At 35.5% G+C, this 17,197-nt stretch overlaps 1 protein-coding gene across 6 annotated transcripts in view; it reads right to left on the bottom strand.

Annotated features, from left to right (window-relative positions):
- Positions 1–17,197, bottom strand: part of REV1 (REV1 DNA directed polymerase) — a 90,959-nt gene that overhangs the window by 60,499 nt on the left and 13,263 nt on the right. For 3 of the 6 annotated variants that reach the window (XM_053200467.1, XM_053200468.1, XM_053200469.1), the window contains exons 2-4: positions 12,194–12,278; positions 1,521–1,584; positions 28–154 (exon numbers count right to left, since the gene is read on the bottom strand). Coding sequence is in view for 2 of the 6 variants with exons in the window: in XM_027072651.2 (XP_026928452.2) it covers positions 28–154; positions 1,521–1,574 (181 nt within the window). In the remaining 4 variants the exon portion in view is untranslated. The remainder of the gene's footprint in view (positions 1–27; positions 155–1,520; positions 1,585–12,193; positions 12,279–17,197) is intronic. The other 3 variants (XR_008289266.1, XM_027072651.2, XM_027072652.2) reach the window with 1 other exon arrangement.

Here is a 17,197-nt window from a genome sequence, read left to right as displayed (position 1 = left end):
ATACCTAAAAAGTAAAAAGTACTCAACCTGTATATCCATTAACATAAATGGCAACTCCACTAAAAATCGTAGATGAAGTTCCATCCTTTTGTAGAGCAGCATCTGACCGAAACTGTTCCTCCAATTTCTGGACCTTGGCAGCCATATACCCACCCTGGAATTAAAAAAAAAAAAAAGTAAACCAATTACAAAGGTTGTATTTTCTACCCCCCCCCCCAATTTTAACAGAAATTTACATTAAAAAGAAAAGGACCTTATTCTATGCTAGTGACCAAGGTATAATGACATAGGATATAAATATTCACCATAAGGCAAGGCAATAAAACAGGTTTTTCTATCAACTCAATTCTTAATTATTTTATCACATTCTTATAACAGTTACTTTAAAAGTGGGAAAAGGTAAGACAAGAATAATGAATTTAATGCTACAAAATATTGTTCTTATCTACAAAATCAAGCAGAAGTTACACAAGAAGTTTAAACCAATTAAAAATTTGACAAGTCGTCAGTAAGAGTGTATTTTCAATTGGTTTCCACTATCTTCTGAATACAGGAAACTTAGAATTAGTAATTTAAAGCAAAATGAAACAGTTCAACAAACGAGTACAGCTCTCCATACATGTAGATAATACAATAAATGATTCAGTGGCCAAATTCTGATCTAATCAATCTACTTGACAGCAGTAATAATTTTCATTAGATAACATCAACCTCAGAAAGAACGTAAAAACATTATTTTTGCTAAAGACCTATACAAATCTATGAACTTAGCTACACTTTTCCTGAACATTAAACTTAATTATGTGATAATTAAGCTTAATTATGTGAATTATCGATTGTTTTTTGATTTTACTTTACTGATAAAGAACTGTCCATTAAATCTTGAAAATACAGTCATAGAAATCTTGAAAGTAGTACTTATTTCCTCCAAAATGGAAATTATTTTGCTGGTTTTGATTATTCAGATATTACATGCTCATTGTGGAAAAAAATTTTTTTTTCAGAAAATGTAAATTAGGTATAATCCCATTCACTGTTAACATTCTGGGATCTATTTTTAAATTTATTACTATGTCTCAGAATATGCACATTTTACATAAATAGGATCACAGAGAATAATCCTTTATAAAACACGATTTTAGTCAAGGCCATCTCGAGTTAAGAAATAAAAACCTAAATAATGGCTGAACAGTGTTCTACTGCATAGTGATAATTAACTTGACCAATCCTCTACTACAGTATATCTGGTATTTTCCTGTTTTTCAGTATTACTAGCAATGCTGCAATAAAATTATCACAAATAAATATTTGTACACCAGCACATTTATTTCCTCAGGATAAAATAAAGTTCGTGTGTTAAAAAGTTTAAACAAGCTTTCAATACATTGTGAAAACTCAGAAGAGGTGGTATCTAGAGTGATTTACAATTTTAAAAAATGCTTTAAACCACACTCCAACCTACAAGAACAAAAAATACCTAGACAATTAAATATAATTATTTTTATTCTTTTAAAACACACCCATTTTTCCCAGCCATCATTTTCAGCTCGCCTCCTCCCTCCACCTCGTCTCATGGTGGAGCGTCTGTATTAAGGGGGGGAAAAAAAAAACTGTCAATTTTATAACGTAATACTAATTGACATTTTATTTCAAGTCAAGAAAAATGACAATTTAAAATAAACTCAAATATTCAATTTGTGAAAGTTAAAACTTTTCCCAAAGCATAACATTCTCCTGCTTCACAAGTGAGATTTGTACCTAAAACACCCTTCTATAGAGAAATATCATGTTTCAATTATAACTATTATAAATTTTTTATAGCAAAAACAATTATGCATTCCTATGCACCAAACCTAATACACACTTGTGTAAAACATCACCACATTAGACTAACATGGCCATGCTTGTTAACATTAATTAGTATTAACAGAACCCAAGAAAACATTTTCCTTCATGAATTATCCTCTAATATGGCTCTTAAACTGGCTTTACTATTACATACTAGACACTTAAGAGTACAGTTATAGTGTAATTCATCTATTATGCAAAAACTCCTAAAAGAAGTCAATTAAAACAGCACATCTTAAGGGAGATAATGTAGAAGGATTATCACTTATCACAAACTATTAAACTGGCATTCTCCTTAAGGCTACACTTGACCCACTATGCTGTTAAACCACCCAAATGACCAAATAATGGCTTATCTCAAGTGTTAGGTGCCTTAGTAGCTAGCAAGGTTATCAAATGGTTCAGAAGTCAAAGCAGGCACTAAATGAAACTCCTTATAAAACTCGTCTAGCTATACGGCTACATCTTGAGACCCGACTGCATTATCCTTCACAAAACTAACTCGCCCTCTATTTAGGTTATTTTTCTTCTACGACATAAGTTAATATCAATTAATATGTTACAGAAGAAGCTCTGTACATTATCCAAGTCAAATTAGCTGTGATATGGTTTATAAGAATTTGTTACTGGTGAAACCTTAAAATATGACACTTTAGACACACAAATAAGCATTTTCTTTCAAATATTTCTATACTTGATATATTGTGCAATGTATAGTTTTTCCTTGCTGACATTTATATTATGAATGTTTACTGTCAGCTTTTAAAAGGGGCCTAAAAGATATGTAGAGACCTTCTCTTAAAAAGGTAAGTCCGGGGGCGCCTGGGTGGTTCAGTCGGTTGAGTGTCCAACTTCGGCTCAGGTCATGATCTCACAATTTGTGGGATCAAACCCCGCATCAGGCTCTGCGCTGACCACTTGCTAAGAGCCTGGAGCCTGCTTCAGATTCTGTGTTTCCTTCTCTCTCTGCCCCTCCCCCGCTCACGCTTTGTCTCACTCTGTTTCTCAAAAATAAATAAATGTAAATAAATAAATAAATAAATAATAAATAAATAAATAAGTAAGTAAGTAAGTAAGTAAGTCCTATAGAGAGACAAGGGGCATGAGCAAAGAGCTCTGTGAACAAGAGGCAACGTAATTAATCCAGATTAGGGGATGTGGATGCTGGCAGAGAAGAGTTGGTGTTGTTTTCAGTTTGACAAAGGTAGGGGCATGGCTACCCAACGTGTTCATTATGAGTCCTAGAACTGCCATATTGCTCTGCTAAATACTTCTATTTTCAAGAGGTACACTTTGTCCAGTCCCTCAAGACTTCTCCCCTTATCTTAAAGGAGTAGGGAAAATGTGTTAACACAAACTTCGTGACTTCGTATTAACTTTGAATCTATACATCTGCTCTTAATAAGTAAGGAGTCTGGGAGTTCTGGCCCTTGTATGTTAGGAATGCTCACAAAAATTAAAGGGAACAATTAATCAGCTAAATGAAAAGTAAGTTAAAGAATATATTATTCATTTAAGATCTACTGGGTAACTACTACAAAAGGCCAATATGAGAAATCCTAATCAGTGGTTTCATGAGGGTAGGAAAATATGAAATAAAGTTGTAAGTTAAAAAAAATTTTTTTCAAGCTTCTTCTTCTATTTCAAAGTAATAAAGCTATCCCAGACAAATGTTTAAGCTTTGAAAAAGTAAAAGACTGAAATTAGTAATTTCTTCATTTCAACTAATTTGAGTACAGCAAACTCCTATTGATTGATTCAGGATTCAAATAGACTGAAAAAAGGGAAAAAGAAACAAGAAACATTTCATTTTATACATTCAAATTCTATTTTTGAGAAAAATCCATAACAAGTAGTTAACTAGGTTATTGGGATCAATCTTCCTGGTGAGAAAGAAGAAAACTAAACAAAACATTATTTTTTAAAAAACAAAATAATGAAAAATTACTGGGCCCAGATTTAGAAGATGACAAAGAAACACTGCCAGCTCACCTGTCCTCCCCAGGTTGGGACAGCTTTTTCCTCTGAAAGCATGTGGCAATTATAACAGTCTGGGCAATGTTTCTGAACAAACACAGCACTAAGGGAACAACAGTTGGAATTCAAGGGTCCTCCAAGCATATACATCTCCACACTTGGGATTAGAATCCTAGGGGTAAGTAAACTGGAAGTAGACAAACCAAATTTTGCCAAAAATGTAGCCGGCCTTGGATTATTTCAACCTCTGAAAGTAAATTAGATGATCCTAAAGAACACAAATACATGGAGGTCAAATAACATGCTACTAAATAATGAAATGAGTCAACCAAGAAATCAAGGAGGAAAAATCAAAAAATACATAGACACATGAAAATGAAAACACAATGGTCCAAAATCTTCGGGATGCACCAAAAGCAGTTCTAAGAGGGAAATTTATAACAATACAGGTCTACCTCGAGAAGCAAAAAAACTCAAATAAACAACCTAACCTTACACCTAAAAGAGGTAGAAAAAGAAGAAAAAACCCAAAACCAGTAGAAAGAAGAAAAAATAACAATTAGAGCAGAAATAAAATAGAAACCAAAAAAACAACAGAACAGATCAATGAAACCAAGAGCTGATTCTTTGGAATCAAGTGTTTACCCAGACTCATTAAAAAAAAAGAGGGTGCCTGGGTGACTCAGCTGGTTAAGCATTCAACTTCAGCTTAGGTCATGATCTCAGTTTGTGAATTCAAGCCTCATGTCAGACAATTCCAGGCGTGCTTCAGATCTCTTTCTCTCTCTCTCTCTCTCTCTCTCTGACCCTCCCCTGATCACTCTCAAAATTAAATAAACAAACATTAAAAAGAGAGGGGGGGTACTCAAATCAACAAAATTAGAAATAAAAGAGGAGAGGGGTGCATGGGTGGCTCAGTCAGTTAAGCATCTGACTTCAGCTCAGGTCACATCTCGCAGTTCGTGAGTTTGAGCCCTGTGTCAGGCTTTGTGCTTACAGCTCAGAGCCTGGAGCCTGCTTCAGATTCTGTGTCTCCTACTCTCTCTGCCCCTCCCCTACTCACACACTCTCTCAAAAATAAATAAACATTAAAAAAATTTTTAAAGAAAGAAAAGAGGAGAAATAACACTACAGAAATATAAAGGATAGTTAGAGAAGATTATGAAAAATTAATTATAAGCCAACAAATGGGACAACCTAGAAGAAATAGATAAATTCCTAGAAACAGTAACTTCTCAAAACTGAATCAGGAAGAAATAGGAAATATGAACAGACCTATTGCCAGCAATGGAATTGAATCCGTATTCAAAAAACTCCCAACAAACTGAAGTCCAGGATCAGATGGCTTCACAGGTGAATTCTAGAAAACATTTAAGGACGAGTTGATACCTATTCCAAAAGCCAGAAGAGGAAGAAAAGCCTCCAAATTCATTCTGTGAGGCAGGCATTACCCTGGTAACCAAAACCAGATAAAGATACTACAAAAAAAGGGAACTACAGGTCAGTATCTCTGATAAGCAAAGATGCAAAACTTCTCAACAAAATATTAGCAAGCTGAATCCGACAATATGTTCAAAAAAATCATTAACTATGATTCATAATGGGATTTATCCCAAGTATGCAAGGGTGGTTCAATATTCACAAATCAATCAATGTAGTACATCATATTAACAAAAAAAGGGAAAAAAATCATATGATCATTTCAACAGATGCAGAAAAAGCATCTGACACAGTTACAACACCCACTCATGATAAAAATCCTCAACAAAGTAGGCTTAGAGAGAACATACCTCAACACAAAGGCCATATATGAAAAACCCACAGTTAACCTCATACTCAATGGTGAAAACCTGAGAGCTTTTCCCCTAAGATCAAGAACAAGACAAGGATGCCACTCCCACCACTTTTATTGAATATAGTACTGGAAGTCCTAACCACAGCAGTTAGGTAACAGAAAAAAATAAGAGGCATCCAAATTGGTAAAGAACAAGTAAAACTCCCATTATTTGCAAATGACATGATATTATATATGGAAAACCCTAAAGACTCCACCAAAATACTACTAGAACTGATAAATGAATACATTAGGATTGCAGGATACAAAATCAATATACAGAAATACATTGCATTTCTATATACTAACCATGGAGCAAAGAAATTAGTAAAATAACCCCACTTACAATAACAAAAATTACAAAAAATAAAATAAAAAATAAAAAATAAAATAAAATAAAAAAAAAATAAAAAAAAAAAAAATAAAAAAAAAAAATAAAATACCTAGGAATAAACTTAACCAAGGAGGTGAAAAACCTATACTCTGAAAACTATAAAACATGAATGAAAGAAACTGAAGATGACACAAAAAAATGGAAAGATATTCCATGCTCATGGAAGGGAGAACCAATATTGTTAAATTTCCATACCACCCAAAGCAATCTACAGATTTAATATAATCCCTAGTAAAATACCAACAGCATATTTCACAGAATGACAACAAATAATCCTAAAATTTGTATGGAACCACAAGACTCTGAATAGACATAGCCATCTTGAAAAAGAAAAACTGTAGATATCACAATTCCAGATTTCAAGATACACTACACAAAGCTGTAGTAATCAAAACACTATGGTAGTGGGATGAAAACAGATACAAAGATGAAGGAACAGAAGAGAGAGCCCAGAAATAAACCCACGATTACATGGTCAATTAATCTTGGACAAAGGAAGCAAGAATGTGCAATGGGAAAAAACAATCTTTTCAACAAATAGTGTTGAGAAAAATAGCAACATGCAGAAGAATTAAACTGCACCAGTTTCTTACACCATATACAAAAATAAACTCAAAATGGATTAAAGACCTAAATGTGTGACCTCAAACCATAAAAATCCTAGAAGAGAGCACAGGCAGCAATTTTTCCAACAATGGCCATAGCTACATTTTTCTAGATAGGTCTCCGGTTCAAGGGAAAGAAAAGCAAAAATAAACTATTGGGACTACAACAAAAATAAAAAGCTTCTGCAAAGCAAAGGAAACAATCAACAAAACTAAAGACAACCTACTGAATGGAAGAAGATATTTGCAAATGACATACCTGATAAAGGATTAGTAATACCAAAAAAATCCCAAATAATCCAATTAGAAACAGGCAGAAGACATGAACAGACATTTCTCCAACCACAAACATATACACATGGCCAACAGACACACGAAGATGCGTAACATCACTCATCATTAGGGAAATGTAAATCCAAACCACAATGAGGTATCAATTCACACCTGTCAGAATAACTAAAATCAAAAACACAAAAACAACAAGTATTGGCAAGGATGTAGAGAAAAGGGATCCTTTGTGAACTGTTGGTGAGAATGCACACTGGTGCAGCCACTGTGGTAAACAGTATAGAAGTTTCTTAAAAAATTAAATGATTTTTTACAATAAATTATGATTTTTAATCAATAAATTATATGATCCAGTAATTCCACTAGTGGGTATTTACCCAAAGAATATGAAAACACTAATTCAAAAAGATACATGTACCCCTATGTTTACTGCATTACTTAGAGGAGCCAAATTATGGAAGCAGCCCAAGTGTCCATCAACAGATGAATGGATAATGATATATATACACAACGTAATATTATTCAGCCATAAGGAAAAACGAAATTTTGCCACCTACAATAACATGAATGGAGCTAGAGTATTAAGCTAAGTGAAATAAGCCAGTCAGAGAAAGATAAATACCACATGATTTCAATTCGTATGTGGAATTTAAGAAACAAATCAAAAAGAGACAAGCCAAAAACAGACTCTGAGAACAAACTGATGGTTACCAACCAGAGGGGAGGTGGATGGGTGAAATAGGTGAAGGGGATTAAAGAGTATACTTATCATGTAATGTATAGAATTCCTGAATCACTATATTGTACACCTGAAACTAATATAACATTGTACATGAACTACACTGGAATGATAATTAAAAAAAAAAAAAAAAGATGATCTGGAATGCTCTAAACCATCTGGCAGAAGCAATGTAAACCCTGTACAGGGAATGACAACATCCTAAACACATGTTTCTGAAAACTATTTTGAAAATATAAAGTCTGGCATACAAATAAAAATAACCAGGCACAGAAAGTAGTAAGATCACGAGTGAGAACCAACAGAAACAAAGTAAACAGACCTACACAGACTCCAGATACTGATTTTTTTTTAATATATGAAATTTATTGTCAAATTGGTTTCCATACAACACCCAGTGCTCATCCCAAAAGATGCTCTCTTCAATAACCATCACCCACCCCACCCCTCCCTTCTACCCCCCATCAGCCCTCAGTTTGTTTCCAGATACTGATTTTAACCCAGTTAAAGATTAACTATGCTTACTATGTTCAAGGAAACAAATAAATAGCTGCCATGGGTGGGGAAAACAGATTTCATTCAAAATATTCAAAGGAGGACCAATTACATAAAGGCTGTCTTTTCAACAGAAACAATAGTGCCAGAAGACTACACTGAAAGAAAATAATTACTTAGAATTCTATACCCAGAGAAAAATTCAGTCAAGAAAGAGAACATAAAGGTATCTGGGGCAAATTAAAAACAGAAGCTAATGCCACCAGCAAACTTGTACTACAGGAAATCCTAAAAGATATCCCTCAGGTAGAAGAAAATATTAGCTTGGAAGATCAAAAATACAGGAAAAATATAGAAAGGAAAACAATAAATATCTGGATTAATCAATGTTAAATACTGATTAAATAAAAGTACAGTAATGACAGTCAATCTGTTATTTTTTGTAGAATATACAGCACAGTGGATCAAAGAATTATGAATAAAAGAGTAGAAGAGGAAATGTTTCTAGTACAGGCTGTGCCACTAACTGGTTTCACTGATCTCTGGTACATCTCCATTTCTCTGGGTCTCAAGTACATTGCCGGGTCTTTAAGAGGTTTGGGTAGTTGACTACTAGATTTACCATAAATTGAATTTATCTGAGAACAGCAGAGGAATTCCAATTTGGGAAACTCCTGTGGTAGCAAGGTATAGGCAAGCCTGTTAAGGGTTTGGGGCAGGCTGTATTTATGGGCAAGGATTGTAAAGAGGGGGAAGCCCAGGTGGAATCCAAGCAGTAAGTTCACTGGCTTGAGGATGGGGAGAGATTTTTGGCAGACATTCATTGGTCAGGAGAGGTCTCCATCTTCTGTAAATCAGGCATTTACAGCAAATCAGTGCCTCAGTTCTTAAGTTCATTCCTCTGAGGGCACGTGCCTGAGATTCTCCATTTCAAATCCTCTGGTTCCATTTTAGATTAAAATTCTTCCACAGTTCCCTTTTGTACTCCACACAAGACACACAGAAATATTTTCAAAAATTAAATATAAAAATTAACATTATATCCATATACTTCAGCAACATACTTCAATTTTAGAAATTACATTGTGTAACAGTTTTGATGCTCTACATTTATTTATGCAGACCTCCTAGACTTATTCAGAAAAGACTTAAGGCAACCAGTCCTATCAAATTCATTTAAATAATATGTATAGACCAAGATGGCCTGTGACAGTGGATTGGGGTAAAAACCTAACTAAATCTGGTGTTTGCTACATACTGGGAGTGGCAATTTATCAGCCCTGTCACTGTTGTAGACAACAGTAGTGTAACTCTTCTTTTGTCAGACAAAGATGCTAGATAGTTCAGTAGACAGCTGTAGATTACTTCTCATAGCATAGGTAATTATGGCATGTAAGAAATAATTCAGATGTGTATAGGAGAGACCACATTAAACTACCTATAGATCAAAGCTAATGGAATATTACTGTGTATAAAGCACCATATTATACTAAACAGTACTGAGATAAATAAAATTAGACATTTTTATATAAATTTTAAAACTTTACAATCTAAAAGGAAATGAGCACCAATTAAGGAAATACTAACTAGCCCTACAAACGAACTTAAGAGGAAGATTTCATGCAGAAGAGCAGGGAGGACAAAAAAACAAAAACAAAAACAAAAACAAAACCAGGACACAAAGAAAATTACATAACCCACATCTAAGATGCTGGCAAAGAGCAGTAACAGACCAACCTGGCATGCAGCAAAGCTCCCTGACAACCTAAACTGTAAGGTCAGTAAGAGACAGGAAGGTGACAGGTGAAGGTGACAGGTGACAGGAAGCAAGTAATAAGTAGGCTTATCAGACTTCTGTTCATATGTACACAGCATCAAAGATTGTTCATACTTCACTTACTTCAGTTAGACCCACACTCCTCTCCTTTCTCATACTCAAAACATCGCAGAATGAAAATATGAACATACTATGTATATAAAATAATCAATAATCTTGCATATGATAGAAAGCCAACAAGTTCTTATTTAATAAAGAAAATAAACTTCTATGTAGGAGATAAAGCAAGGTAGAAATAATAATGTCTCTAGTATAATGTACCCCAATGTATCTATATTTAAAACTGTACCTTGTATATTTAATCGTATCTGTTTTTTATTCTTTTTTTTTAAGCTTTTATTTTTAAGTAATCTCCATACTCAACGTGGGGCTCAAACTCATGACCCTGAGATCAAGAGTCACATGCTCTACTGACTGAGCCAGCCAGGCACCCCTATTTCTCTTATTTTAAAACATCTTTCCAAAGAATCACAGTCAGATTCTGTGTTTAACAGATAGAAATACGATATGCTCCCTCCCCCCAAAATGGTACACAGACCAGATTAGCAAATGATACACACTTTTGATGCTAACAAGAACCATCCAACAGGTGGGATTAAATAAGTCATTTAGGGGGTTCTAAACACTACAGTGCTTTCTTTGTAGTGTGAAATCAGGAAACAACATAAAAACCTATTTGTGGAAAGTGGTATACCATGAAGTCAGGGCTTATGTTTGTGCTAACCAGTATAGAGCTCCAAAAAGAGGCACCTATGCCTCTCAAGACATATTCAGGGGAACAGTTCTCCACTCCAGATGACTGATTTGTTTCTTCAAATAGGACTTCCCCTAGAATGGAGAACAGTAAGTCAGGACACCACAACTTGACAGAAATAACCCTCAAAAACAACACACATGCTCTGTTCTTATCTTCTCTGTTCCAAGCATCCTTCTGACTTACAACATGTCCTCTTGACTAACCCTGCTAAGAAGAGAATGCCCTTTATCAACAAGTCATCCAATTATCAAGTCACACTTATAAATAAAAATTGGCCTTCTAGATGAAACTCTTGCCGACTACGTTCCCAATCTAGTCCCACGACCTTGAGGAAAGTGATAAATGTTTCTGAAAGTGTAATACACAACCTAAAATAACCTATGTAACCTATGGACTTCTCCTTATCCAACAGCATCAACGCCGAAGTCAATTGCTGGGTTTTTAAAAACTAGTTAAAAAATGGATAAAGAATGAACTCATGTATGCAAAAGTACCCTTATCCCTAGCATTTAGGGTATGCCCTCAATAAACATTAGCTGCTATTATACTAATCTACTGCACCAAGTCACAAAGTGAAAATCAAATGAGACCACATGTATGGAAACTCTTTGAAGATTATAAAGTACACAATATCATTATTTTAAATGTGCTATCCACGGTGTACAACATAATAGAGCAATATATTTAGTGACACAAGATCTGGGCTTTAATCCCAGTTCCACCACTGCCTATCTGTATGACTTGGGATGAATCCAAGAGCACTGAGCCTCACATCCATTCACCTATAAAACAAAGTTTGACCAGTAAGTGCTCAGTAGAATCCCTGTGGAACTATGCACTGCATATATGGGATGAATGTGGTAGGGAAGAAACAAAAGTTTGGGGCAAAACAACAATCATGTAAGGTTCCACTCTCTAAAACCACTTTAATTTTGGCAACCCTGCTTTGTAAGTTTTAAATTATCTGAGGTCTGAATAAGAAAAAAGCTCAAATTGAAAAAGACTGAAAACCAAAACTAATGAACTAAAAACTAAGTCTGAAGACTTCTGGCTGTGTTCTGTGTTCCCATATGTGACTACAAAAGAGGGTGGAAATGTTCCACCCCCTGAAAGATTCAAAAGCTAAAACTCACCTATTAGACCTCAAGTAATAAAATTATAAAGACCAACAAAATGAGAGGCTGTCAGTGCAGTCATGCCCAGCCCCCAGTGTCAACACAGACTAACAGCTAGCCAGGTGAGGCACGTTTAAGGCAAATGGGACAGCAGCTATATCTATAATGAGCTCCGGGACCCTGAATGCCTTGCAATGCTAAAGATTTCCTGACTCTTCCATTAACAGGGGTATTAAAAAATCCTATGAAGAGTCTCATGAAGGATCTATTTATGAAAAAATGTATCAAAATTACTTATTCATACCTTTCTCCTAACTTTATTTCATCTTTTGCTGGAGCACACAGTTCACTCTGGACTTCCAATATGCATTTAAGAAGCTACTCAAATCCTGCTAAAACAAGAAACATACAAAAATTCATTCTGTCTTCTTCACTATGATTACTGGGACTTTGACATCTACCCACGTCACCAAAAAAAATCATTTTCATGCAAAAGTGGTATTTCATCTATTTCATGAAGAATTATTAACATTACAGGGTTCTAAACACATACCAGCAAAATCTCCACAACATATCAAGGAACTGCCCAAATACATATTCATTATTAGTGTTAATCTGTTGGTTATAGGTCTGTAACTCTAAAATACATAGGCTATTAAGTAATGAAACTGACTGAGTGGTTTTTACATAGTCTCATTACTCTAGTCATATGTACATGTAAGGGTTTATCTTCATTCAATAGTTATTTAAGAAATAGGTGCAGAATGAATTGGAATATACAAATCAATATGCAATAGATGAATGAATCTACATATTATAGTAGTATATTAATTCATGAATATGACACAAATGCAAAGAAAGCAGCCTGTAGCCACCCAGACCATCACTAGGCAAGTCTGAAATAAAACAAGTTTACCCTTGGCTCCCTACCATATCAATACTCAACATCTCTTCTTCAAGGCCTCTTTCTTTAGTCTGCTATCAATTTGCTGCTAACAATTAAGAAATTGGTAATAACTGGTATTCCAGGGACACATGTATTTAAGAAGACTTCTCCATGACCATTAAATGGGGAAAAGCAGTCTTTTTGCCAAAGGAAATGGAAAACTGGATATCCACATGCAACAAAATTAAGATGGACCCTTATCCTATACACATAAAAAGTTAAAATGGATCAAAGACCTGAACAATAAAACTTCAAAAAGAAAACACAGAACAAAAGCTTCATAACATTAAACATGGCAAAATATGACCAAAAAAAGCCAACAAAAGGAAAAATAAACTGGGCTATATCAAAATTAAAAACTGTGCAGCAAAGGACACAATCAACTGAGTAAAAGGGTAACCCACACAAGAGAAAATATTTTAAAATCACCTAATCTGATATTTAATATCCTGAATATATAAAGAATTTCTACAATTTAACAATAAAAAGAAACTGATTTTAAAATGGGCAAAGGATTTAGGGGCACCTGGATGATTCGGTCAGTTAAGTGCCCAACTCTTGATATCGGCTCAGGTCATGATCTTGTGGCCATGAGATCGAGCCCTGTGTTGGGCTCTGCACTGTGTGCGGAGCCTGCTTGGGATTCTCTCTTTCCATCTCTCTCTCTGTCCCTCCCCCATTCACTCACACACATGCACACTCTCAAAATAAACATGAAGAAAAAAATAAAAGGGGCAAAGGATTTAAACACACATTTCTCAAAAAAAAAAAAAAAAATACAATGGCCAAGAAGCATGTGAAAAAATGCTCAGCATCACTATTCATTAAGGAAATGCAAATCGAAACCACAATGTGATACTATCTCATATCTATTAGGAAGGCTACTATTAAAAAACAGAAGCTGGGGCGCCTGGGTGGCTCAGTCGGTTGAGTGTCTGACTTCGGCTCAGGTCATGACCTCGCGGTCTGTGAGTTCGAGCCCCGCGTCGGGCTCTGTGCTGACAGCTCAGAGCCTGGAGCCTGTTTCGGATTCTGTGTCTCCCTCTCTCTCTGCCCCTCCCCCGCTCATGCTCTGTCTCTCTCTCTCTCTCTCTCTGTCAAAAATAAACAAACATTAAAAAAAAAAAAAACAGAAGGGGCACCTGGGTGGCTCAGTCGGTTAAGCGCCAGGTTTCGGCTCAGGTCATGATCTCACATTTCGTGGGTTTGAGCCCCACGTCGGGCTCTGTGCTTATAGCACAGAGCCAGGAGCCTGCTTCGGTTTGTGTGTCTCCCTCTCTCTCTGCCCCTCCCCTGCCCACACTCTGTCTCTCTCTCTCTCTCAAAAATAAACAAACATTAAAAAAAATTTTTTTTTTAAACCAGAAAGTAAGTGTTGGTGAGAATGTGGAGAAATTGAAACACTCGTACATTGCTGGTTTGTTGGTAAGAATATACAATGGTGTAGCTATTATGGAAAACAATATGGTGGGTTCCTCAAAAAATTAAAAATAGGATTACTCTAGGATCCAGCATTTCCATTTCTGGGTATATACCCAAAAGAATTGAAAGCACAGCCCCAAAGAGTTATTTATACACCCATGTTCATAGCAGCATTATTCACCACAGCCAAAAGGTGAAAGCAACCCAAATGTCCACTGATAGATGAACGAATAAACAAAACGTTGTATATACACACAGTGGAATATAATTCAGACTTAAAAAGGAAGAGAATTCTTACAAACACTGCAACATGGATGAACCTTGAGGACACTATGCTAAGTGACATAAGCCAGTAATAAAAAGAGAAACACTGTATGATTCCATTTTTATGAGGTATCTATAGTCAAAATCATAAAGAAAGAAAGTAAAACGGGAGTTGCCAGGGGCTTAGGGGGAATGGGAATAGAGAGCTACAGTTTAATGGTACAGAGTTTCAGCTATAAACCAAAAAGCATTCTGGATAGTGGTGATGATTACACAACATGAACGTGCTAAGTGCTACTGAACTGTCCACATAAAAATGGTTAAAATGGTAAATTTTACACATGATTTTCCCACAATCAAAACTTTTTAAATGAAATTTCTAAGAATAAGCAAAGAAAAAAAAAAGGACTTCTGACATTGGAAACATTCCATAGGCAGCTGGGATTACAGAGACCGGCAAGCTAACAGGGAAGAGGGCAGTACAACACTGGGAGAGAGGCTACTTCTCCAAGAAATCTATATAGCAGTATCTGGAACTTTTTCCTCAGAGAGGGCACTGGGAAGGCATTTGTAGAACTAATTTACTAGGACCAAGTACTGTCCTTAACTAAGGACAATGAGTAACTAAGTAAATGAAGTGCTAGCATGCAGTCACTAACACAACTTGACAATGCCTGCTTCAGTGTGCTCTTATTTGTCTTTAAATGGTAAAAGCTTTAATACCAGATAAACAGCTATTTACATAATACTTAAACAGAAAAATACAGCTGTTTTGAGGTTTTGGTTTGACTCAACCAGAGACCATCACTGTCTACAGCTCTCAGCCTGCTCAAGTTACAAGGGCAAAAGAGATTCTTGAATTTCATAAACCAAGGAAGTAGAATCTTCTCGACCTGTCCAACACACTAGCCATGTTTTTGACTTCGAAAAAACTCATCAAGCTATTAAAAACAAAAATCAGACACCTGGGTGACAGACATTGTACCCTTGTGATAATTTCCAAGAAGCACAACTAATGGCTCTAGTCTTTACCATATACTCACTTGTAGGGATTCAAAACCAAACTGACAGTTTAATGTCCTAAGAACACTGTGTGTATAAATTATCTCTTTGAAAATATATAAAAATAAAATGTAAAGATAGTTCAACCAGGTATTATTCCTAACCTAACAGGACCCTTTTAAAAAACTTTTTAACCTGGCTCCCTCACCTTCATTATACAGACATTTTCCTATTACCAATTGTTTTCTGCTACAATAAAACAATTCCTGTTCTATAAGAGATACGATCTTTTTTTAAAGTATTTTTTTCTTTTTAAAAAATGTTTGTTGGGGCGCCTGGGCGGCTCAGTTGGTTAAATGTCTGACTTCAGCTCAGGTCATGATCTCACAGCTCGTGGGTTCAGGCCCTGCATTGGGCTCTGCACTGACAGCTCAGAGCCTGGAGCCTGCTTCAGATTCTGTGTCTTCCTCTCTCTCTGCCCCTCCCCCACTCACACTCCCTCTCTCCCTCAAGAATAAACATTAAAAAATTTTCTAAAAATAAAAATGTTTATTTTTGAAAGCATACACAAGCACGAGTGGGGGAGGGGCAGGGAGAAAGGGGGAGAGAGATCCCAAGCAGGCCCCAAGCTGTCAGCACAGAGCCCAATGTGGGGCTCAATCTCACGAACCATAGTATCATGACCTGAGCTAAAATCAAAAGTTAGACACTTAAATGAATGAGCCAACCAGGTGCCCCAGGAGATACCATTTGATAAACACCAAAAAAATACAGAAATCAAAGAACTTTAATCCATCAAATAAAAGTGGCTACAACATACAAAGGCACTGTCTAAACAACAAATTATAGACTTGGGTACATAAACTTTTTCCAGAAGTGAGTCTGATCTTTCCACCTTTTCTTGAGAAATTTGCTATTACTCATTCAAGTCATGATTTGTGTTTATACACTGCTTTGTTACATTGCCAGTATTTGGTCTTGCTAGGTGTCCCATTTCAAAAAGTTTTCTGTGCTCTCATGATAAAAGAACTACATGTTTACTGCAGAAAACTGAGAAAATAAAGGGAAGAGAAAATTATATTCTCATCTTTTTAAAAATTCACTCAACTGGTATCTTCTATTTCCTTCCTTTATTAAAATGTTTAACATTTAACTTTAAATTCTTTAAATTTAAACATACCACTAGTAATATTTTACAATTCCATAGTATTTATATTTTTTCCAAAGGGACCTTTACATTTACTATTTATCTTCACAACAATCTGGAGTAGGTAGGCCAAATACTAATTATTCTGTGCACAGTTGCCTCCTAGTGTAGAAAGACTAAAGGCTGCATTGCTGGTTTGTGATGGAAATCACACTTGTACAAAACTGTCATCCAACCTTCAAGGGGAAAATGAACAATACTACCAATACAATAAGCTTCTGAAGAGAACACTCATACTGGAAAAAAAAACACTCATAATGAACTGAACCAGACAAATACAATTCAACAAAATAGATGCTTCGAATCCAGTACCTGTCTGGGTCAGATACAATAGCTCCCAGACATGTATGGTACATATGTAAAGGACAAAGGAGGAAAATAGGTCCTACAACAAACAGATTCCATCTAGACTACAAATGTAAGTAGCCCATATTCATAAGTAGAGATTCAGATACAGTATCAACTTT

Source organism: Acinonyx jubatus, chromosome A3 (genome assembly GCF_027475565.1).
Source record: "Acinonyx jubatus isolate Ajub_Pintada_27869175 chromosome A3, VMU_Ajub_asm_v1.0, whole genome shotgun sequence".
Taxonomy (NCBI): Eukaryota; Metazoa; Chordata; class Mammalia; order Carnivora; family Felidae; genus Acinonyx; species Acinonyx jubatus.
The sequence above is the reverse complement of the archived record's forward strand: the minus strand, read 5'-3'. Positions and strand labels throughout refer to the sequence as shown.